Source organism: Martes martes (genome assembly GCF_963455335.1).
Source record: "Martes martes genome assembly, chromosome: 1".
Taxonomy (NCBI): domain Eukaryota; kingdom Metazoa; phylum Chordata; class Mammalia; order Carnivora; family Mustelidae; genus Martes; species Martes martes.
The window spans coordinates 57,336,092-57,362,094 of NC_137888.1; the positions used below are offsets into that span (position 1 = coordinate 57,336,092).

The 26,003-nt window shown below is 35.9% G+C and overlaps 1 protein-coding gene across 1 annotated transcript in view; it reads left to right on the top strand.

The window, feature by feature from the left end:
* NECTIN3 (nectin cell adhesion molecule 3) overlaps positions 1-26,003 on the top strand; it is a gene marked incomplete at its 5' end in the record, with an annotated part of 122,307 nt that overhangs the window by 35,819 nt on the left and 60,485 nt on the right. Inside the window, 3 exons of the mRNA XM_080799755.1 lie at positions 2,861-3,202; positions 18,097-18,393; positions 21,413-21,530. Of these exons, the coding sequence (XP_080655881.1) occupies positions 2,861-3,202; positions 18,097-18,393; positions 21,413-21,530 (757 nt within the window). The remainder of the gene's footprint in view (positions 1-2,860; positions 3,203-18,096; positions 18,394-21,412; positions 21,531-26,003) is intronic.

Consider the following 26,003-nt stretch of genomic DNA (forward strand, 5'->3'; position numbering starts at 1 on the left):
GATATTGTTTTTTCTGTAATAAATTTGTAAAGATTATCACCTATCCTAACGTGTTGATTATATATTTTGAATATATTTTGCATGTTTTATATGCACCGGTATTTTATATGCACCCTTTACTTGGCCGCCTTAGATTTTTCAGTTAACAGGTTCTTCAAATAATAATTCTGTCTGTTCCTTTCTAATGCTTTACCTTCCCTCTTTCTTTCTCTTTCTTTCTTTCTTTCTTTCTACATCATTGCACTGGAATTTCCATTTCCATTTGAACAGTGATAATGATACTGCACCATTTTGTCTTGATCTTTTTTAATAGCAATGCCCCCTTTTTCTAGTGTTGTGATGATGGCCACTGATTTGAGAAGAATCTACTTTATTATTAAGAATCCTTTTTTCCGGGGGCGCCTGGGTGGCTCAGTGGGTTAAAGCCTCTGCCTTCGGCTCGGGTCATGATCCCAGGGTCCTGGAATCGAGCCCCACATAGGGCTTTCTGCTCCGCGGAGAGTCTGCTTCCTCCTCTCTCTCCCTGCCTGCCTCTCTGCATGCATTTGATCTCCCTGTCAAATAAATAAATAAAATCTTTAAAAGAAAAAAAAAAAGAATCCTTTTTTCCGGTAGGGAGAGGGTGGTTGGGGTACGGACATTGGGGAGGGTATGTGCTATGGTGAGGGCTGTGAAATGTATAAGTCTGATGATTCACAGACCTGTACTCCTGGGGCATTATATGTTAATTAAAAATTATATTACATATTTATATTTATATATAAATTTATATGTTTTATATAAAAATTTTTCTTTATATATTTGTATAATTTATAGTTATATAAATTTTACATATGAAATTACTTATATATAATTATATATTATACATTATATGTTAATAACAATTTATAAAAATCCTTTTTTCCTCAGTTGTTAGTTTTTTAAAAATTGAGATAATGAATGCTAAATTTTATAAAATGCCTTTTCAACATCAAATGAGGAAGTCATTGTGAGCTTTCAGTGTGATAGTTTAAAAATCTCTACATTCTTGGAATTTCCTACTTTGTCATTATGTCATTTTCTTTAAACAAAAAGCTGGGTATTATTTCATAATGTTATATGAAAAATTTAATATTCATAAATTGTCCTTTTATATGTATATTCTGGTTTAGTACTAGACTTATGATAGCTTGCTAAAATACATTACAATACTTATAAAATGTATATATCTTGGATTAATTTTAAAAGCTTAGTAATTATCTACACTTGAAAGCATGATAGAACACAGTGGTAAATTTTGAGGACTTGGTACTTCTTTGGGGCAATGGTTAAAAAACCCTTTTCTTCCTTAACTGTTAAGTATAGTCAGCTGTGAATTGTCTATCCTTTTTCGTAATACATCTTCAGTCATCTCCTAAATGGTACAATACACTCTTGTTTGTTTACTTATTTTTTAAAATTCATTTACAATTTGGATGGCATAGTTTGCCTATTTCTTTATTTATATTTTATTTATCATTTATGTTTTTTTCCTCCCAAAAAGGGCTAGTGGAAATAATAATTTGTGAAGTTTTTGTTGTTGTTTAGAACTCTTTAAGTATGTTTAAACACATTTTTCTTGGTTATTTTTTAAGTGATACTCTCTATGTTTTTGTATTTATTTAAAAATATTAATAAGACCTTAAATTTCAAAGATACTATTTATACAGTGTATTGTTTTTACAGTTTCCATGTTTGAGTGTTTATACTGGTTTACTTCTGAATTTGAATATCTATTTTATCAGGACACGTGAGTCATAAACTCTCCAAGGGCTTATATATATGTTCTAATGTACTTGTCGATCAGTAGCATCTTGCTTGACTTTAGTATTCATAAATATTGGTCTTATTTATCCTAAAATAATTTAGATTTGGACCAAGGAAGTCAGTATTACAAGGGAGAAATTTGATGTCATTTCATTTTAACTTTTGCTTATGGAATTATTTTTCTTCATCCATGAAATAGAAAAAAATTGATTTCACATTTACATAATTTTTTTAAATTAATGTTTCCTAATAGTTGATTTATCTTTTTTTTTTTAAGATTTTATTTATTTATTTGACAGAGAGAGAGAGAGATCACAGATAGGCAGAGAGGCAGGCAGAGAGAAGGGGGAAGCAGGCTCTCCGCCGAGCAGAGAGCTCCATGCAGGACTCGATCCCAGGACCCTGAGATCATGACCCGAGCAGAAGGCAGAGGCTTTAACCCACTGAGCCACCCAGGCGCCCACTGGTAGTTGATCTATCTTAAATGGAGTTTTTTAATAGAGATTCTTGATAGAGGAATCCTCCAGAAGATACTTTGGTAATATATTTGGTTTGACAGATCCTGCACATATTAGTGATCTATTACAAATTATAAATTACTCTAAAGTTCAGTGGCTTTAAAATGACATGCATTTATTATCTCTCTTTGTGTCAGAAATTCATGCATGGCTCAGCTGGGTTCTATGCCTCAGAGTCTTTCACAAGACTGCAGTCAGAGGTGTCAGGGCTGGGATCTCATCTGGAGGCTTGACTGGGGAATGATCTCCTTCCAAGCTTATTCTTGGCCCAATCTAGTGCTTTTCCCACTGCGACACATATTGACAGGTATTTGATTTATTTGAGAATCACTCTTTGGGTCTAACATTCAGCCCCAGGAATATCTACCTCTTTTGAGCTCTTCTTGTTATTTAGTCATAAATGTATGTGTGTATGTGAATGTGAATGTGCATGGACATGCAAGTGAGCATCTATAGAAGGGTAAGTGGGAGGGACAGAGAGAAACAAGCAGGGAGGGAGAATGATCATATGTTAGTATAACTTTTTTCTATTTTAAGAACTATTTTTTCTCCCATAGGTGCCTTAGCTGGGCCAATTATTGTGGAGCCACATGTCACAGCAGTATGGGGAAAGAATGTTTCATTGAAGTGTTTAATTGAAGTAAATGAAACTATAACACAAATTTCATGGGAGAAGATCCATGGCAAAAGTTCACAGACTGTTGCAGTTCATCATCCTCAGTATGGATTCTCTGTTCAAGGAGAATATCAGGGAAGAGTCTTATTTAAAAACTATTCACTTAATGATGCAACAATTACTCTACATAACATAGGATTTTCTGATTCTGGAAAATACATATGCAAAGCTGTTACATTCCCGCTTGGAAATGCTCAATCCTCTACAACTGTAACTGTATTAGGTAGGTATGCTTGAATTGTATATTTTGGTGGTACTGGCAAGGATTATAATAAAAGTTTTTTCATGATTTTAAAATAATTAACTGTATATACATAAACCTAGATTTGAAATAATTCAGATATGATTTTTCAAGTTTTTTCTTAAAAATCTGTGATTCTAGGCTCTCTCAATTTAAACAAAATTTTGTATTTACCTACCTATCTGTATAATGCTGTGTGGTTCTTAGTTATTTTACTTTTTTTCATGAAAGATTGGTTTTTATTCATAATACTAAAATGCTGAGTGTTTTTGACATTTTCGGTATTCTTTCTCAAAATTTCAAACTTTAAATTTCCATTTTTAAATAAGCTTGTCCATTTATTTAAATGACTGTTGTCTTAGAGCCATTGATATACTTCCATGTTTCTGAAACCAGATTTTACTTCTGCCACTGTGGATTTTATAGCTGTTTGATCCTTGGGCCGTTGCTTCTAATGAGCAGTCTTCTGCTTTTTCCTTTCTGATAACTTAGAATTTATGGAGGAATTTAAAATGAGCTTATTATTGTTAAGATAGCCACTTGCAGTGAAAAGTATACCAATTTGGCAATACTGGCTTGTATTTTTAGAATACCAGAGTAAAGATTAAGGAGTAATAGCAACCTTAGCATTTTCCAATCAAAGTAGGACTCCTTTAACAGACAGTCTTTGCATCTGCCTGTTTGTCTGTTGGGGACTTGGTTGGATCTGCTGATAGCTCCCCTCCTCAACCCTCTTTCTTCACTTTACTTCTGGGTGTTACACCCCAGTAAAAAGCCCTTTGTGCTCCTCACTTGGTCTTAGTGTCTGCTTCCAGAGCAGCAAACAAGTGCACTGCCCCTAATATTTAAAGGCATCATTTCAGGTCTCTGACATGCAGGAAAGCCATTTTGTCCAGCTCTTGTCAGATATTTTTTCATGTTGAGAGATACTATTTAAAAATAGAAAAAATTTTTGAGAATTTCATATGTTTATGACACTGCCTTAACACCTATGGGAAAATATAACTCATGTTTATGAAACAGATACTTTTGAGAAACTTTGACTAGAAGGCAGGGAGCATTGGGTGTTACACAAACGATGAATCCTAGAACACTGCATCAAAAACTAATGATGTACTGTATGGTGACTAACATTAACATTACAAAAAAAAGAAGAAAAAAAAAAAAAGAATAGGTCCAGAAACAAACAAAACAAAAAAGCAGGCAAAAATAAATACCTGAAAAATCAAGTGCAGGCCATCAGGTTAAAAAAAGGTCATAAAAAAAGTTCAGTGGCTAGAAAACAGTAGTTCGTGTGTGGAAGAGGGAACCCATTGGAGTAAGGGTTTTTTTTGCTTTAAATTCTAGTAATTGCCCCTAAGTTAATATAATACTCAGTGATTTAAAACTCAGGACTGTTGATAGTACAAGCCTAGTCATGATCTTCGCCACGCCTATGTATCTAGCTTCATCTATTTCATCTCTTTCTCCAGTTTACAACACAAATAATCACGATGAACTATTTGCAGTTCTGATAATACCTGTTTTTGTTTTACATGTGTTTTTCTTTCTTCTTGGATTGCTTTCTTTTTCTTCCTGTCTCTCTTCCTATGTTCTTATATTTAACTGCTATTTATCAAATCACATCCTTTTAGAAAGCCATTGTTGAAATATATACCCACTTGCAGTTTGATTTTTTTTTCTTTCTTTCTTTTTTTTGGCTCTTTTGCCATTCTATCTCGAGCTTATCTATTGCAGCAGTTACCTTACTGTTTGTTGTGTATTTTCTACATTATAAACATGTGGTGGACTGCAACTCTGTACTTTAAAATTTAACTTTATCTCTCTAAGGCCTACAAGAATTCCTGGTAAAGAGCAGCCATACACCGTGAGTGTTACTTAAGTAGGGTATAGGAACGGATTGGTAAAATTTAGTAGTCTACAAAAGTTGTATAGAAAAACAGTTGAACCAGTCATTGAATTTTGGGTAGGTTTGGGGTAAGCGGAGGGAAGTAAGTATAGGGAGAATAAAAGAGCCAGTGCGGGGAGGCAGAAAACAACATACATTAAGGCAGAGTTCTTTTTAGCATCAGCGTTGTTGACATTTTGGGCCAGAGTTCTTTGCTGTAGTGAGCTGTCCTGTCCATTGTAGACTGTTTGGCAATGTCTATGGAGACATTCTAATTTATCATCACTGAAAGACTGCTACTAGCATCTGGTGGGTCTTTCAGTGATGATAACTTAGAATGTCTCCAGATATTGCCAAGGGTCCTCTGGAAGAGGAGAGGAGAGATCGCTCATTGTTGAGTGATTAGTGAAATCACTCATTAATGGAATCACTGAATAATTTTTTGATCAGAGGATTTATGTAAAGTATAAGAACTAAAGGCAGAAAGTTTGAGTAGGATTGCGTTAAAGTAACTTGAATGTTATGGAGAATTTGAGCTTTGTATTACAGGAAATGCCAAATTGGTATAAGATATTGTACTTTTTGCCTCCCTTCTTCTACCCTCAGACTCCTGCTATGTGAAGTGTGGTTGCTGAACTGGCAGCATTGGCATCACTTGGGAGTTTGTTAGAAATACAGAATTTTGGGTCCCTCCCAAACTTATTGAATGATAAGTCTGCATTTTAGCAGGATTTCTAAGTGATTCGTATACAGAATAAAGTTTGAGAAACACTGGTTTGATCACCTTCTCACCTTGCTTAGAGGGATATTTAAGTCATAATAGACTAATTTAGGGAGTAATGTGATAAAAGTTATGATTTATGAAGATCAGTCAGGTGTTTTTGATGGATTGAAATGAAGAAGTCCGAGGGAGGAGTCAAGATGGCCGAGGAGTAGCAGGCTGAGATGATATCAGGTAGCAGGAGATCAGCTAGGTAGTTTATCAAACCTTTCCGAACACCTACAAATCCAACAGATCGAAGAGAAGAGGAGCAGCAATTCTAGAAACAGAAAATCGACCACTTTCTGAAAGGTAGGACCTGCGGAGAAGTGACTCCAAAGCAACGGGAAGATAGACTGCAGGGGGAGGGGCCGGCTCCCAGCAAGCAGGGGAGCAACGGAGCACAAAATCAGAACTTTTAAAAATCTGCTCCACTGAGGAACATCACTCCAGAGGTTAAGCTGGGTTGAAGCCCACACGGGGACGGCGTGATCTCAGGTCCCGCGGGTCACAGAAGAATCAGGGGTGTCTGAGTGTTGCAGAGCTCACAGGTATTAGAGCAAGGAAGCTGGCTACAGAGACGGAGCCGAGGAGTGAGCTCTCAACTTGGGGTTACCTTAAACTGAGATCCATGGCACAGTTAGGCCACTGCTCTTTGAGCAGGGACTCCAGAAGATCCGGGGAGACCCCCCCGCCCACCCCGGAAGAGCGGCAGGGATCTGCTGGGTTTGGAGACTCCAGGCAGAGCTGTGTGCCAGAGACAGAGACGCTTGGTCACAGGCTGGGTGAGCTTGAAGTGCGGCCAGAGGCCAGGGAGACGGGAGTGATTGAATGCTTTTCTCCGAGGGCACACTGAGGAGTGGGGCCCCGAGTTCTCCACTACTCCGGACTGGAGATTGGGAGACGACCATTTTCATTCCCGTTCTCCAGAGCTCTACAGAAAGCACTCAGGGAACAAAAGCTACCAAAAGTGAACCAGAGTAGATTACTTAGCCTAGCCCCTGGTAAGGGCAGTGCAATTCTGCCTCCAGCAAAGACACTTGAGAATCACTACAACAGGCCCCTTCCCCAGATGATCAGCAAGAAATCCAGCCAAGACCAAGTTCACTTATCAAGGAGAACAGCAGAATTCCAGAGGAGGAAGCAAAGCATGGAATTCATGGCTTTCTCCTCATGATTCTTTAGTCTTGCAAAGTTAATTAATTTTTTTTATTTTATTTTTTTCCTTAAGCTAATTTTTAATTTTTACCCTTTCCTCTGTTAACGTTTTTAAACTAGTTTATCTTAACAATACTTTTCATAAAAAAGATCTTTTTGAACCTTCATTATTATACTCATATTTTATCCTTCACTGTATCTAACTTTATTTTTTGTATACACATATGGTTTTTTCTTCTAAAAAAATTTTGAGATACAACTACTTCTAATAGATCAAAATATACCATAAAGCTAGCACAGGGCTTTGTTCTAGTCTCTAGCCTGAGCAGATTCTCTCCACTTCCTTTTTCTTTATTCTCCCAACCAACTTATCTTATCAACTCCTTTTTTAGAATTTTTTTTAAGTTTTCATCCTTATAGTCATATTCCATCCCTTCATCGTGTTTACCCTTATTTTTTGTGTGTCTGTATATATATAAGTTTTTCATTCTTTAAAATCTTGGGACATGGTTTCTTCTAAGAGACCAAAATAGTCCCAAACTTCTTTTTACCCCCTTTTTCCCCCCAGGATTTAGGGTCTCTTCTGATTTGGTTAAAGCACATTTTCCTGGGATCTTTGCCACCTTTTTATTTAGTATTTCATTCTCTCCTTCATATATTCTTATCTGGATAAAATGACAAGGAGGAAAAACTCACCACAAAAAAAAAAAAAAACAAGAGGCAGTACCGAAGGCTAGGGGCCTAATCAATAAGGACATTGTAATATGTCAGATCTAGAGTTCAGAATGATGATTCTCAAGGTGCTAGCTGGGCTTGAAAAAGGCATGGAAGATATTAGAGAAACCTGTCTGGAGAAATAAAAGCCCTTTCTGGAGAAATAAAAGAACTAAAATCTAACCAAGGTGAAATCAAAAAAGCTATTAATGAGATGCAATAAAAAATGAAGGCTCTTACTGCTAGGATAAATGAGACAGAAGAGAGAATTAGTGATATAGAAGACCAAATGACAGAGAATAAAGAAGCTGAGCAAGAGAGAGACAACTACTACTGGACCACGAGGGGAGAATTGGAGAGATAAGTGATACCATAAGATGAAAGAATATTAGAATAATTGGGATTCCAGAAGAAGAAGAGAGGAGCAGAAGGTATATTGGAAGGCATTATTGTAGAGTATTTCCCTAATATGGCAAAGGGGACAAGCATCAAAATCCAGGAGGCACAGAGAACCCCCCTCAAAATCAATAAGAATAGGTCCACACCCCATCATCTAATAGTAAAATTTACAAGTCTTAGTGACAAAGAGAAAATCCTGAAAGCAGTTCGGGACAAGAAGTCTATAACATACAATGGTAAAAATATTAGATTGGCAGCAGACTTACCCACAGAGACCTACTAACAGGCCAGAAAGAACTGACATGATATATTCAGAGCACTAAATGAGAAAAACATGCAGCCAAGAATACTGTATCCAGCTAGGCTATCATTGAAAATAGAAGGAGAGATAAAAAGCCTCCAGGACAAACAAAAACTAAAAGAATTTGTAAACACCAAACCAGCCCTACAGGAAATATTGAAAGGGGTCCTCTAAGCAAAGAGAGAGCCTAAAAGTAGTAGACCAGAGAGGAATAGAGACAATATACAAGTAATAATCACCTTACAGTCAATACGATGGCACTAAATTCATATCTCTCAATTGTTAACCTGAATGTAAATGGACTAAATGCCCCAATCAAAAGACAAAGCGTATCAGAGTGGATTAAAAAAAAAAACAACCCATCAATATGCTGTCTACAAGAAACTCATTTTAGACCCAAAGACACCTCCAGATTTAAAGCGAGGGGGTGCAAAACAGTTTACCATCCTAATGGACATCAAAAGAAAGCTAGGGTGGCAATGCTTATATCAGATCAATTAGATTTTAAGCCAAAGACTATAATAAGCGATGAGGAAGGACACTATGTCATACGCAAAGGGTCTGTCCAGCAAGAAGGTCTAACAGTTTGAAATACCTATGCCCCTAACATGGGAGCAGCCAACTATATAAACCAATTAATAACAAAATCAAAGAAACACATTGACAAAAATACAATAATAGTAGGAGACTTTAACAACCCCCTCACTGAAATGGACAGATCATCGAAGCAAAAGAACAGCAAGGAAATAAAGGCCTTAAATGACACACTGGACCAGATGGACATCACACATAGATTCAGAACATTCCATCCCAAAGCAACAGAATATACATTCTTCTCTAGTGCACATGGAACATTCTCCAGAATAGATCACATCCTGGGTCATAAATCAGGTCTCAATCAGTATCAAAAGATTGGGATCATTTCCTGCATATTTTCAGACTATAATGCTCTGAAGCTGGATCTCAATCACAAGAGGAAGTTTGGAAATAACCCAAATATATGGAGACTAAAAAGCATCCATCTGAAGAATGAATGGATCAACCAGGAAATTAAAGAAGAATTGAAAAAATTCATGAAAACAAATGATAATGAAAACACAACAGTTCAAAATCTGTGGGACACAGCAAAGACAGTCCTGAGAGGAAACTATATAGCAGTACAAGCCTTTCTCAAGAAACAAGAAAGGTCTCAAATACACAACCTAAGCCTACACCTAAAGGAGCTGGAGAAAAAACAGCAAAGAAAACCTAAACCCAGCAGGAGAAGAGAAATAAAGATCAGAGCAGAAATCAATGAAATAGAAACCAAAAGAACAATAGAACAAATCAATGAAACTAGGAGCAGGGTCTTTGAAAGAATTAATAAGATTGATAAACCCCTGGCCAGACTTATCAAATAGAAAAGAGAAAAGACTCAAATAAATAAAATCATGAATGAAAGAGGAGAGATCACAATCAGCGCTAAAGAAATACAAACAATTATAAGAACATATTATGAGCAACGATATGCCAGGAAATTGGACAATGTGGAAGAAATGGATGCATTGCTAGGGACATATAAACTACCATAACTGAACCAGGAAGAAATAGAAAACCTGAACAGACCCATAACCAGTAAGGAGATTGAAACAGTCATCAAAAATCTCCAAACAAACAAGAGCTCAGAGCCAGATGGCTTCCCAGGGGAATTCTACCAAACATTGAAAGAATTAATTCCTATTCTCCTGAAACTGTTCCAAAAAATAGAAATGGAAGGAAAACTTCCAGACTCATTTTATGAGGCCAGCATTACCTTGATACCAAAACCACACAAAGATCCCATCAAAAAAGAGAATTACAGACCAATATCCTTGATGAACAAGAATGTGAAAATTCTCACCAAAATACTAGCCAATAGGATCCAACAGTACATTAAAAGGATTATTCACCACGGCCCAGTGGGATTTATCCCAGGGCTGCATGGTTGGTTCAACATCTGCAAATCAATGAATGTGATACAATGCATTAATAAAAGAAAGAACAAGAACTATGTGATACTCTCAATAGATGCTGAAAAAGCATTTGACAAAGTACAGCATCCTTTCCTGATAGAAACTCTGCAAAGTGTAGGGATAGAGGGTACATACCTCAATATCATCAAAGTCATCTATGGAAAACCAATAGCGAATATCATTCTCAATGGAGAAAAACTGAGAGCTTTTCTGCGAAGGTCAGGAGCATGGCAGGGATGTCCATAATCACCACTGCTATTCAACATAGTACTAGAAGTACTAGCCTCGGCAATCAGACAACAAAAAGAAATTAAAGGCATCCAAGTCGGCAAAGAAGGAGTCAAACTATCACTCTTTGAAGATGATATGATCCTTTATGTGAAAAACCCAAAGACTCCACTCCAAATCTGCTAGAACTTGTACAGGAATTCAGTAAAGTATCAGGATATAAAATCAATGCACAGAAATCAGTTGCATTTCTTTACACCAACAAGAAGACAGAAGAAAGAGAAATTAAGGGGTCAATCCCATTTACAATTGCATCCAAAACCATAAGATACCTAGGAATAAACCTAACCAAAGAGGTAAAGAATCTATACTCAGAAAACTATAAAGTACTCATAAAAGTAATTGAGGATGACACAAAGAAATGGAAAGATGTTCCTTGCTCATGGATTGGAGGAACAAATATTGTGAAAATGTCTATGCTACCCAAAGCAATCTACACATTTAATGCAATCCCTATCAAAATCCCATCCTTTTTTTCAAAGAAATGGAACAAATAATCTTAAAATTTATATGGAACCAGAAAAGACCTTGAATAGCCAGAGGAATGTTGAAAAAGAAAGCCAAAGTTGGTGGCATCACAATTCCAGACTTCAAGCTCTATTACAAAGCTGTCATCATCAAGACAGTATGGTACTGGCTCAAAAACAGACACATAGATCAGTGGAACAGAATAGAGAGCCCAGAAATAGACCCTCAACTCCGTGGTCAACTATTCTTCAACAAAGCAGGAAAGAATGTCCAATGGAAAAAAGACAGCCTCTTCAACAAATGGTGTTGGGAAAATTGGACAGCCACATGCAGGAAAATGAAACTGGACCATTTCCTTACACCACACACGAAAATAGACTCAAAATGGATGAAGGACCTCAATGTGAGAAAGAAATCCATCAAAATCCTTGAGGAGAACACAGGCAGCAACCTCTTCGACCTCAGCCGCAGCAACTTCTTCCTAGGAACATCGCCAGAGGCAAGGGAAGCAAGGGCAAAAATGAACAATTGGGACTTCATCAAGATCAAAGGCTTCTGCACAGCAAAGGAAACAGTTAACAAAACCAAAAGACAACTGACAGAGTGGGAGAAGATATTTGCAAACGACATATCAGATAAAGGGTTAGTATCCAAAATCTATGGAGAACTTACCAAACTCAAGACCCAAAGAACAAATAATCCAGTCAAGAAATGGGCAGAGGACATGAACAGACATTTCTGCAAAGAAGACATCCAGATGGCCAACAGACACATGAAAAAGTGCTCCACATCACTCGGCATCAGGGAAATACAAATCAAGACCACAATGAGATACCACCTCACACCAGTCAGAATGGCTAAAATTAAGAAGTCAGGAAATGACAGATGCTGGCGAGGATGCGGAGAAAGGGGAGCCCTCCTACACTGTTGGTGGGAATACAAGCTGGTGCAACTACTCTGGAAAACAACATGGAGGTTCCTCAAAAAGTTGAATATAGAGCTACCCTACGACCCAGTATTTGCACTACTGGATATTTACCCTAAAGATACAAACGTAGTGATCTGAAGGGGCACGTGCACCCAGATGTTTATAGCAGCGATGTCCATAATAGCTAAACTATGGAAAGAACCTAGATGTCCATCAACAGATGAATGGATAAGGAAGATGTGGTGTATAGATATAGACAGATATATAGATATATATCTACAATGGAGTACTATGCAGCCATCAAAAGAAACGAAATCTTGCCATTTGTGATGACGTGGATGGAACTAGAGGGTGTTATGCTTAGCTAAATAACTCACTCATAGAAAGACAATTATCATATGATCTCTGTGATATGAGGCAGTTGAGAGGCATTGTGGGGGGTTTGGGGATACAAAAAGAACAAATGAAGCAAGATGGGATCGGGAGGGAGACAAACCATGAGAGACACTCAATCTCACAAAACAAACTGAGGGTTACCCGGGGGAGGGGGTTAGGGAGAGGGTGGTGGGGTTATGGACATTGGGGAAGGTATGTGCTATGGTGAGTGCTGTGAAATGTGTAAACCTGGTGATTCATATACCTGTACCCCTGGGTCTAATAATACATTGTATGTTAATAAAAAAAATTTTTTTTTTTTAATAAAGAAATGAAGATGTCCTAAAATCTTAATCCTTCAGTCATGTGGCCATGAAAGCTTGAAATTAATTTTCTGATTTCTGCCACTTGAGGGAAGAAGGGAGCTATTACAGAGGAATATCTGTCAAGACTTTGTAACTGATTGGATACAAGAAACAAGGGAGGTTTGAGCATTAAAAGGTTTCCAACCTTGGTGATTGTGTAAGTTAAATTACTATAAATTCCAGTGGGCATGTCTGAATGAAAACCAGGTGTTGGGATTGGATGGCTAAGATAATGAGATCAACATTGGCTTTATTGAGTTTGAAGATATATAGGGAAACAGTACCAGACAGGTGGTTAGAAACTGTGGAATCAAGCTTTGTATCAAAAATGAAGGAAATTAGGGATTATTTAGATAGTAGTTGTGTATCAGATAAACGTTTCTAAGGGAGATGCAAATAGTAACTGACATCCCAGAACCCAGTATTTATTGGGGCAGAGGTTAGAAGAAATAGAAATGAGGAACTCAAAGAGAGCTTTGAGGAAAACTCTGGCAAAGTAATACCACTTATATCAGGAGAAGATGAAATTCTAAAGATTATTTTAGCAGCTTTTTCTTTTTTCCATGGTGAGAATTAAGCCTTATTCAACATGATTTGAACAACCTTTTTTTTTTTTTGGTTTTCCTAAGAATGGTGCACAGCTAGTATTCTTAATGTATAGCCTAGAAGGCAATTCATTACGTAGAACAGGTACCTTAAGGCATTATTAGTACTTAATTCTTTTTGAACAGAATACTAATAACTGTGTCAAAGTTTGAAATTCTACCAAATTGGTCAAAGAGAATGGCAAATAAAAATACTAAGCCTATAGATTACATGGTAACATTAGAGTTTCAGTCGAGTGGTAGTAATAGAAATCAAATTAAGGGAATGTGATATAACAAAAAAGCTTTGGGAAAATTTAACAACAAATGCCCCACAGTAGAACAGTTGTTTTGCAATTGCTTACTTCTCTTGATGGAATATTTTATAGCTATTAAAATTATGGTTAAGAGAAGTGTTGCTGTGGGAGGAAAGAACCAAAAAATTGTAGGTATGCCATGATTATTACATCCATATAGAAACTAGAAAAAGAGAAGTGGAAGAAGATGATAATAATTGCATTAGGGTATTGTAGTTGTGCATAATTTTTCCCTGTTTTCCAAATATTTAGAAATACTGCTTTTGCAATAAAAATACAGACTTCCACTATATGTTGGTTAACTGAACATAATTTAAAAAAAAAAAATAATGGACTTCCATTGCTGTAGATGATGGAATAGCAGGGACTGGATTTGCCCTGTCTCTAAGAAAAAGAAACCAGGCAAATAAGAAACAGTTTTAAGAAACAGTTTTTAGTCACTGGACAATAGGCTGTGTAGGATTATGATCCCTGAAAGAAGGAAAACAAACAAGGTGAGCCCATATAATGTTCTGGCTTCCTCCTTAGGCAGTTTTCAGGGTACAACTCAGCGACAAGGATTTGAAGCAGAGAATGATGGTATCAGGGAGTAAAAGAGACATTCTGGAATTCAGGGAGGACAGGTGATTAGAATTTGTGGAGCAGAATTCTGGAAAGCAGAGAACATCAGAGAGAGTGTGTGTGTTTTAGAGATCTGCGGAGGACCCCTTTGAAGTCTTTGGGTTAGTATTGATCTGTGTCCATGGGAGAGGAAACTTTAGAGGTTGGGGAAAGAACCACCGGAAAGCATTAGATCTAACTAACAATCCTGATGTTCACACAGAACTGGGAAAACCATGTTACCTCCATTCAGAGCACAGAGGGCTTTGATAGCACCTTTTTTTTTTTTTTTTAAGATTTTATTTATTTGACGAGAGAGAGAGAGATCACAAGTAGGAGGGGGGTGGGGGGAGGGCTCCCCGCCGAGCAGAGCGCCCAATGCAGTGCTCTATCCCAGGACCATGAGATCATGACCCTAGCTGAAGGCAGAGGCTTAACTCACTGAGCCACCCAGGCGCCCCCTTTGATAGCATCTTAAGAGGAAGCAACAGCTGGGGCGCCTGGGTGGCTCGGTGGGTTAAAGTACTCTGCCTTCGGCTCGGGTCATGGTCCTGGAGTCCTGGGATCGGGCCCCGCATCGGGCTCTCTGCTCCGCAGGGAGCCTGCTTCCTCCTCTCTCTGCCTGCCTCTCTGCCTACTTGTGATCTCTGTCTGTCAAATAAATAAATAAAAAATCTTAAAAAAAAAAAAAAGAGGAAGCAACAGCAAAACAACTAGACAGTGAAGGTTACAGAGAAGTTAACCAAAATATTGAGGTTTATGAGAAAAGTAACTTTGGAAAGCCAATAAAGTCTACAACCAGGAGATTGATTCCCTTCAGAAGAAACAGAAATGTAACTTTATTTATTTATTTTTTTTAAAGATTTATTTAGAGAACACATGTAGGCAGAGCACCAGGCAGAGGGAGAAGGAGAAGCAGGCTCTATGCTGAGCAGGGAGCCCAAGATGCTGGGCTGGATCCCAGGACCCTAGGATCATGACCTGAGCCAAAGGCAGCCGCTTACCTGACTGAGCCACCCAGGCACCCGCAGAAATATAACTTAACATTGACTTTAAGATAAATGTTTAAGTTCCTCAAAGATAAAAGTTAGTGATGGTATAAGTTGTTCAAAACAACTCTCCCATGGGTGTGAAATAAAATACCACTGAAAGCTTCAAGGAAGTAAAAACAAGTGAGAAATATAAGTACATCAAGTCTAGGAGAAGGTAAAAATAGAAATAAACTTAGCACTGAAAGTTGCATTCAACCTGAGGACTTCTGATAATTTAGAAGAAACACCTGAGATGCTTAGCTGGGATTTTGAAAGCCTTAAGAAGCAGGAGACAGATTTCTAAGTGTAGTTCTGCTAAGATGGGGGATGTCTAATAACCCTTCTCTTATTCATCTGCTATCCAGAGGCTTACATTTTTAGAATAGTAGGAAATTAGAAGTAAACCAGCCTTCTTATAGACTTACAGGTTTATAATGACCTGAGTGGTTTGATCTTAAAATCAGGAGATCCTAGACTGCTTAGTGATTTCAGGAGTTTAGCAGAAGAAAACTCAGATCTTTTCTAGAGGAAAATTATCTTTATTCTAGACCTCACAGTATTTCTACCTTAATTATTCAAACACAGGCTTATAGTCTTCTTGAATACAAGTAAAGAAGAACCCACAAGTAGCAGGCAGCACAAATAAGACAACAGAAACAGACATGCAAAGATATAGGATGTTGGAATTATCAGACACAGCATATTAAACAGCATCGTTTAACATTTGAAGAGTTAAGTCAATCTATAAAATTTCTGCAGAGAACAAGAAACTATTAAAAAATGACATAGTAATTGTCCTTGAAGCAGAGAAGTAATTTTTAGTGTATAAAAGCTGTTAACCATAAAAGGGAAATTAAAAACTGGTAAATTTTAGTACAATTGAATTAAAAACTTCTCTTCATCAAAACACACTATAGGGCAAAAAGATAAGCCCTAAACTGCTAGAGGATATTTTTACCACATGTAATAGAAAAAAGGCTCTCCTTCCAAATCAGTAAGAAAAAGCAATTGGCTTTAATAGGCATTTTGCAGAAGAAATTACGAATAGCCTATAAAAATGGAAGGACCTTTAACGTCATTCATAATATGAGAAATTAAAAAAATATAGTCTCGACAGTACACCATTATATGCATATAAGATGGACAGACATTGAGAAGTCAGACAATACCAACTGTGGTGAGTGTCTGGACCAACAGGCGCTCTAAGATTGGTAGTAAATTCTTACTTTGGAAAGCATTTTGGCATTATCTGGTAAAGTTGAAAATAAAAATAGTAGCAATTCCACTACAAGAGACAAAGTAGAGAAATACCTGTACACATGCACCAAGATAATACCAATGAGAATGTTTCTTATAAAGTTGTTTATACTAAACAGGAAATAGCACCAAAATCCAATGGTAAATAAACTGTACAGCAGTTAATAATCTATAGAACTGCATATAAATTTTAATGATTTAAAAATTAAAAGTGAAAAAACCTTGAATTCAAAATAAAGTCTGATTGTTCTCAAATAAATTAATCTCAGGAGCACAAAGATGAATCAAAGAAAAACTGTATAAAAATATATATAGTTTAGTACCATTCATGTAAAGTTCAGAAACAGATAAAATATAATTTTTGTTTTACAAACTTTACATTTGTTTCTTGTAGACCTGTCATGAAAAGTAAGCAAAAATTTATTTCCAAAGTCACTATAATGATTTCATACTTGGGCTGGTAGGTGTTAAGATCAAGGAGAGAGATGCTGAACTACCCGGGAGGTACTAATGTTTTTTATTAAGATGTGTGGTGTTTACACAGATGTTTACTACAAAGTATTGATTACATGTGTTGTATGTACTTTTCCCTTTGTTATTTTACAATAATACATCCCATACAATACATAAGGAAAATATTAGTATCTCAAGTAAATTATGAAAAATATTTACATACAAATCAAGAACAGGTGGGTGGCATTAAAAATCAGTTGGAAGCTTTGGAAGTGAATAAGTTATTGAGATAAAAACTCAATATACAGAATAACCTGTAGGCTTTTGAGACAATTCGTGAGGTGAGACTGAGGAATTTATGCAGAAAAAAACACATGAAATTTGCTGGAAAAAGTGAAGAGAGAGGTAGGGCATATGGAAAGTAGATGAAAGGGTCTAAACATTAAGGTTACTTTCACTTGCTGAGGAGCTTTCTTATACTGGAAGAAGATAATGGGATACACATTCTAATACACATTCTAATAAATGTAGCTATTATTGACATTACATTTTAACTGTGTAGGTTCCATACTAGTAACTTAATTTATATTTTTTGTAAGCGTTTTGCTGCAAAATGAAGCACTATGTTTTAAAACTACATCTTTTCCCCTTTCAGAGTAATACTTAAAATCTTATAATGAAAATTATCCAATTTACAGAAATTTTTCATATACTAACTTCAGGGAGAGCTCATCGGTCCTTATAAAGAAAAATGGTATCTCTCCTAAGGAGAACCTTCTTTAAGGTTTTCAAGTCTTGCTGAGCTTCTTGTTTGTCTTAGCTCATGATCTTCTCTTCCAAAGATCTAGCTGATGTTGGCGTTACTTAAAAGCATGTTTAAAGCAGAGATTTTATATGCATTTTCTCCTAAGTTTATGAACTATGGCTAGATATGTCTTGGAAAGATATAAATGTATTCTTCATTGAAATGTGACTAATTTTTTTTTTTAATGTAAACAGTTGAACCCACTGTGAGCCTGATAAAAGGGCCAGATTCTTTAATTGATGGAGGAAATGAAACTGTAGCAGCCATCTGTATCGCAGCCACTGGAAAACCAGTTGCACATATTGACTGGGAAGGTGATCTTGGTGAAATGGAATCCACTACAACTTCTTTTCCAAATGAAACGGCAACAATTGTCAGCCAGTACAAGCTGTTTCCAACCAGATTTGCTAGAGGAAGGCGGATTACCTGTGTTGTAAAACATCCAGCCTTGGAAAAGGACATCCGATATTCTTTCATATTAGATATACAGTGTAAGTAAATAATAACATTTGCTCTTAAACATTTTATTTTAATTTTCTTCCTGTGACATGATTCTATGTCAGACTTGTTAGTTTGAATATTTAATATTCAGATATTCTTACATCTTTTCCTTGTTGAAATTTTTTTCCTTAATTTTTAAAAATACCTTCGTGGAAATTTCATTTAATCAGAACATTTCTTATTAGTTTGTGAAGATGGACAGTGACTTTAAAGTTTCTCTCCAACTTATAATTATTTAGCCTTCTCCTTTTCAGACCTTAAAAATAAGCTGGGCTTAAGCAAATTATGGAAATTTATACCTCAAAATGTGCAATACTTAGAGGCAAACAACTACTTTGCCAGTTCAATTAATTTCGCTAATATTCATTGATTTTTGATGCTACCCATGATGTTTTCAGCAAGAATCTTTTATTGTCTAAATGCATATTAATTAGTTTGAAAATCTTTGTTTTTCCAATAGTATTTCTCATCTCATTTTACTGATCATGTTGTTAAGATTCTCATATAATAAGAGTATTTTAAAGACATCATTGGGATAATAACCATTGTAGATAAAGTTCAGAGGTTAGCCCATCTCCTATTTTTATTTTTTTGTTAAGGGATGTTCCCTTTTGTGTAAAGTTTGTATGTTTATATACGTATGTGTGCATATTTTCTTCCTGTACATTAGCTCAGTTGTTGAAACATTCTTTGTGTGGCATTTAAAAATTTTGAGAAGAAAAAGTGATAATGCATGTAACTTAAAACAAGGATAATGAAAATTAATAGGTTTTTAAAAGGAAGTATTACAGTGTTCTTAGTGTTTTATTTTTTGATATGACATATATGGAATTTTAAATTGCACATATTCATTACACTTGATGTAATCGTTTTTAAAGCCAATCGTAAGAATCTTTTTCAACATTTATTGGGTTAAACTTGGGAAGTTACCTTACATGAATGTTACTACCATTTTATTCCTAAGTGCAGATACCTTCTTTTCACTACTCTAAAGAGTCCAATTAAAATTTGTTTCCTTTTCCTACCTTACTTTCATAGACTCTTAACTTTTTCCTTTTTCTTGTAAAATTCAGATCCCAACTGTAAATACTATTAATATTTTCCTTATATATATTTTGTCCTTCCTTATATCTAGTAATGACTGAAATTTTCTTCAATTTGTATTGGGTACATTATGCCTTTTTGATTGTTTGCTTGAATGCAATCCTAAATATAAAAGTATTTCTCTTAATGTAAGATTTATATAATTATGGCTTAGATTTATTGGCATGCTCCTAAAATGTTCTTAGAGTACTCATGATTTTTTTTCCTCTTTTTAATTGAGACTTACAAAACATGTGAACAAGGTTTGAGGAGATAAAATCTTATATCCAAAGTTCAGATCTCTAAATTTGGAGGTATTATTTGGGGATACCTTACCTTAGTACCTATTCCCTCCTCCCAATTAAAAGAAATTAAACTCACAGAGCTCTCTATTGTTCTTTCAGCAACAATTTTTAGTACCAATTGTTAGTTACAAAAGTGTTAATTCTTGGTATTTAAGAGGCAGGCATTTCTTTCTTTAAATTACTAAAGTAATTAATTGTACCTTAGTGAAAGTTTAATTTTTTACCACCCTTTTTTGTAAACCTTGATTGATAATAGATCAAGCTTCCCTGACAGAATTAAACTGACCTGGTCTCTCTAATTTCCCATCTGGTCATGTACTCTTTATCTAGTTTACTGTGTAACTCACAGGAGGGTCCGTGTACCATGCATAAGTGACATTTCCTTGGGGAAGCTTTCATGACCCCCACCTCATCCGCAGTTAGGCCCTTCTTCTCTATATCATTCTATTCTTCTCCTTCTTGGTTCTCATAACAGGTTTTAGTTTAATACTTCAAAAATATCCTCTTATTAAAAACTATTAAAAATAAATTTTATAAAAAAAAATTTAAAAGAAAATGGGCGCCTGGGTGGCTCAGTGGATTAAATAAAGCCTCTGCCTTCAGCTCGGGTCATGATCCCAGGGTCCTGGGATCGAGCCCCACATCAGGCTCTCTGCTCAGCGGGGAGCCTGCTTCCTCCTCCTCCTCTCTCTCTCTCTCTCTCTCTGCCTGCCTCTCTGCCTACTTGTGATTTCTGTCTGTCAAGTAAAAAAAAAAAAAAAAAAAATTAAAAATAAATGAATAAATAAATAAATTTATGAATACAGTGTCTATATGTATGCCATAAGCCTATAACAGTACCTGCCACTTATTAAGAGTTAAAAAACAATATGATGGTTGAATGAATGATTCATATTGGGTTGTATGGTTTAAATGCATAAATTTATATTTCTGGTAGATAAGGATAATTGCTTATATAACAAACTATATTATACAATATTACACATATACCAAAAGACGTTTGGATGCATTGAATGGATAAAATTGAATGTTTTAGAACAGTTGAGGCCACAGATAACTTACTTTAGTTGTAATTATAGCTTTAGAAAGTTTGTTTCACATCTCTGCTTACCCATAGAATATTAATTGATTATAATACAGGGAACCTAATCTATGTAATTGACTTTGTATCTCTTGGGGGATATTCTCTTTCAGATTAGACATTTCTTTAAAGACAGTGTTATATTGTGAGTTGGTACTTAAATGCCACGTCTAATCAAATTAAGTAGTGTAATGTATTTCCTTTGTTCATAAATCTACACTTCTCATAATAGGACTCTCATATTTTGTTCTTGGTGATTATATGTTTGTGAATATCCTTATATTCAGTGTCCATAATAACTAGAACCATACATGCTATAGTTGCCTAGTGTTTGGGTACTCATTTTCCATTCATGCACTCATTCTTTCAATCAACTAATAATTATTAACTGCTGTTTTCCACACTGGTTTTGTACATTGACAGAAGGAAAACGATTTCTGTTCCTTTGAAGTTTAGTCATTATGTTAATGCTTTGTCATTATTTATTGCATTTACCACTAACAAAAGATAATACTGTACTGTTACGCATTTATTTTATAGATGCTCCAGAAGTTTCAGTGACAGGCTATGATGGGAATTGGTTTGTCGGAAGAAAAGGTGTTAATCTCAAGTGTAATGCTGATGCAAATCCACCACCCTTCAAATCTGTGTGGAGCAGGTAATAATGTCAGATACTTCTAAAGGGAAATTATTTAAAAGTGGAAAGTATTAAGTGCATATTTAAAGTTGTTTTTTTAAGTCAGTATAATACATGATGATAGTAATGGCTGGAAATTAAGGATTTCTGAATGTTCTCTGTCCCACCTCTCCCCTACCTTCCTATCCCTGCAGTTCTTTTTAGCCAATTAGCAATTCCTTCTGGTGGTTACCATTGTTGGTCTTAAATTGCTGCTACTTAATACTATCTATTGACTTCTATTGTGATGGATGAAAATTTAACTTTATATCTACCCCTTCACACACAAAGGTATCCATATACATATTTCTACCTTCATGAATCCCAATGAAATTAAGCCACTTTTAGTTAAACTTAGTAATCATTTTTTGCTTCCCTATGACACATAAGTGTTATTTACTGACTATAGTATACTAGAGTTCTGTTTTCTTTTGTCTAAGATCTTTGTTTTCCCTGAAGCTAGTAATTCTTAGCCTCAAAAAATATCCTTAATTCTCTTTATCTGTGAACTTTCAAACTGTTATACTAAGGTTTTCATTTGTATTTCCCAGTATTTGGAGCCCCCCTTTAGTCTTAAGACTTGTATCTGTCACCTGTGTATAATTTTGTCATTTTTTTGATCATTTCCCCTCCTTTTTTTAATTTGCTTTTACTGGACTTCCTATTTATTATATACTAAACATCCTTTCTTATATTTCAAAGTTTTTTGTTCTGTTTTGTTTTTCCTAGGAAATTTCCTTGATTTTTTTCCCTATTGACTTAATTGATTCAAAACATTTTGAGGGCATATTTTTAATTTTTTTTTCTTAAGATTTATTTATTTGGGAGATGGGGGACAAGGGAGAAGGGGGCAGAAGGAGAGAGAGAGAGAGAGAGAGAGAAGTCCTGGCAGGGATGGCCTGAGCCAAAATCAAGAGTTGGCAACTTAACTGATTGAGCCACCCAGATGCCTCTATACTTTTAATTTCTAAGAGCATTTTCTTATTTCTCTTTCATTTCATTGCATTTTTTCTTATTTTGTGGATGTAATGTCTTGTTTCTTCCTAGAAACACAATTTTTAAAAAGACTTTTTTTATTTATTTGACAGACAGAGATCACAAGTAGGCAGAAAGGCAGGCAGAGAGAGAGGAGGAAACAGGCTCCCCTCCGAGCAGAGAGCCCGATGGTGGGGCTCCATCCCAGGACTCTGTGATCATGACCTGAGCTGAAGGCAGAGGCTTTAACCCACTGAGCCACCAAGCACCCCTAGAAACACAATATTAAAGTTATTTCCTCTTCAGAGAGTTTTTACAGCTTCTTACTTATTTTGTCTGTTTTTTTTCCTTTGTTTTTTCATTTTGTAGATATTCCTTAATTTCTCAGTTATCCAGTCATTTCACAGTGATGCATTGAAATATTAAAATGTATTAAAATTCTGAGTAGAAACTCTGTCTTTATATTACTCATTAGTAGATACAGTTAGAGTGATCAGGTAAAGAGTTATTTCCTTGGGGAAGCTTCAGATGTCACTCAGGAGGAGTGGAAGTCTTTTTTGGTGGCCAGTTTATTTATTGGATTAACCTTCATCTTCTTTTTAAAACATAAATGCCTAGTGTCTGTACAGAGTTGAGAGGAGTCTATTTTTTCAACTTTCAACTAATGTCCATAATTCTAGCCCTCTGCTTCACTCTGGCTTTCTGTATTAGTACAGTGAATCAAACTCCAAATCTTGGATTCCTTGGACCAAATTGGCTCCATTCCCATTCATATGCCTCTTAGAAGCACTTCTTCAGCTCAAAGGGGAGCTTTTCATCCTTGGCACTGTTGGCAAGTTGAGCTGGATAAATCATTGTTGTGGGAGGTAATCCTATGCATTGCAGGATGTTTGGTAACATCCCTGGCCTTATACCCCATTGTGGAAACCAAAAATGTCTCCAGACTTGCCAGTTGTTACCTGGAGACAAAATCACTCTTGATTGAGAAACAGTGGCTCATGGCATATATTGTTTCCTCCATCTGTTTTCTGTCTTCTAGAAGTTTGTTGAAACATCTTGTCTGATGAATTCTGCCTCCTTTTCTCTCTCTTCCTGTGGGTTTTTAATACCTTTCATTTCCTTTACTTTTGTTTCAGGTGGGATTTTGTGGGAGCGAGGAAACTGTATTTGGTCAATCTTTTGTCTTTAAGCAAAAATACAGGTTTTGTTTTGTTTTAATTTACATTTTCTTAAAAGTGGGAAGCAGTCATTGGTTAAGATGTGGGATAGGTTATGTCTAAAAGTCATTCCAAGTTCCCTTCCTAGTATCTGTACTTGGAGATGTCTTTTTGAGTAAGACCTTTGTTTCCTCACTGATAATAGTACATCATAGAGTTGTAAGGGTAGAGACGATTAACATAAACCAGGTAACATAGGTAAAGAGTATAGAAGGTGCTTAGCATGTAATTTTGTGTGAGTTTAATGTGATATTTAGAATTTTTTGACTGTGGTTTATTTGAACAAGCAATTTTAAAGAATTATAAGCCATTTTTATATTTCTCAGAATTAAAGGGATTAGAATTTGGGCCTCAAAGTGCAGAGAGATAATCAGTATTTATATATTCCATATTCATTCTCATCTTCCTAGAAGAAGTTCACCTTTTGAAAGTCAGTGCTTATACAAATGTTCTTTTCAAAGTTTTTGTAGAAGGAGTTTGGGTGTTCTTGTTTTTTAAAACCATGTGAGAATATTACCTTTTTTTCTTCAATGCTAAATTGAAGTTCTGCACTGTAAAAGATTTTATTGACTGTTCTTCCACCTACTACTGTTGGATTTGCAGAACAAAATGATTCCTTCTATTGTCCAGTGTTTTGTTTCTTTCTACCTGTTTATTATTTTTTGTTCTTATTCTCTTTGTAATTAGTTGTCAGTTTTCTGTGTACTTAGATCATTGAAAGCAAAGACAATATCTAATTCACTTCTGTAACTCAGCAACACCAGCAGAGTGAAGTATGGTTAATATTAAGCTCCTGGCAATTAAGTAATGGATGGTTGAGTGAATGAATAAATGAACCTTTTGAAAATCTGCTTAGATCAAACTATAATAGTTGAGTGCTTAATTTATTTGATTTCTTATTCTCTTAAAAAATAACTCATGGACTTTAAAAATAACTTCAAAATAAATACTTCTTTATGTGTTTTTTGGTACCCTAAGGTTGGCAGTATGATGTATAACAGTATACTTAGTTCCATTGCAATAAATAGCTTTAGAATTGTCATAGTGAGATTTTATTCCTATTGTGGTATATAGTAATGCATACACTAGATAAGATCTCTTAGCCAAATTAGTATAGACACCATTTTTAAAAAGTTTTTATTGATGCCAGATTGTACCTTGGTTTTTACTGTCCCAGATGCCCACTTTACAAATGAGATTATTTTATAAGCAGACCCTTTATTTTTCTAGTAACTTCCACTTTATTTTTTTATTAATATATAACGTATTATTTGCCCCAGGGGTACAGGTCTGTGAATCATCAGGCTTACACATTTCACAGCACTCACCATAGCACATACCCTCTCCAGTGTCCATAATCCAGCCAACCTATCCCTACCCCTTTAGCCCCCAGGAACCCTCAGTTTCTTTCGTGAGATTGGGTCTCTTATGGTTTGTCTCCCTCCCGCTTCCAGTCTTATTTCATTTTTACCTTCCCTACTCCACACAACCCCCCACCCTGCCTCTCAAAGTCCTCATATGAAGAGAGAGATCATATGAAAATTGTCTAATTGACTTATTTTGCCCAGCCTAATACCCTGTAGTTTCATCCATGTCGTTACAAATGGCAAGATTTCATTTCGTGATGACTGCATAGTATTCCATTGTATATATATGCCACCTCTTCTTTATCCATTCATCTGTTGATGATCTACATTCTTTCCATAGTTTGGCTATTATGGACATTGCTGCTATAAACATTGGGGTTCATGTGGCCCTTCGGATTACTACATTTGTATCTTTGGGGTAAATACCCAGTAGTGCGATTGCTGGGTCATAGGGTAGCTCTATTTTCAACTTTATGAAGAGCCTCCATACTGTTCCAGAGTGACTGTACCAGCTTGCATTCCCACCAGCAGTGTAGGAGGCTTCCCCTTTCTCTGCATCCTTGCCAACATCTGTCGTTTTCTGACATGTTAATTTTAGCCATTCTGACTGGTGTGATGTGGTATCTCATTGTGGTTTTGATTTGTATTATCCTGATGCCAAGTGATGTGGAGCACTTTTTCATGTGTGTGTTGGCCATTTGGATGTCTTTGCAGAAATGTCTGTTCATGTCCTCTGCCCATTTCTTGATTGGATTATTTATTCTTTGGGTGTTGAGTTTGATAAGTTCTTTATAGATTTTGGATACTATAGCCCCTTATCTGATACGTCATTAAGCAGATCCTTTCTGATGCTTTAGAAACTAACCGTCTTTGAATGAGGTACGGTATAGATTTGC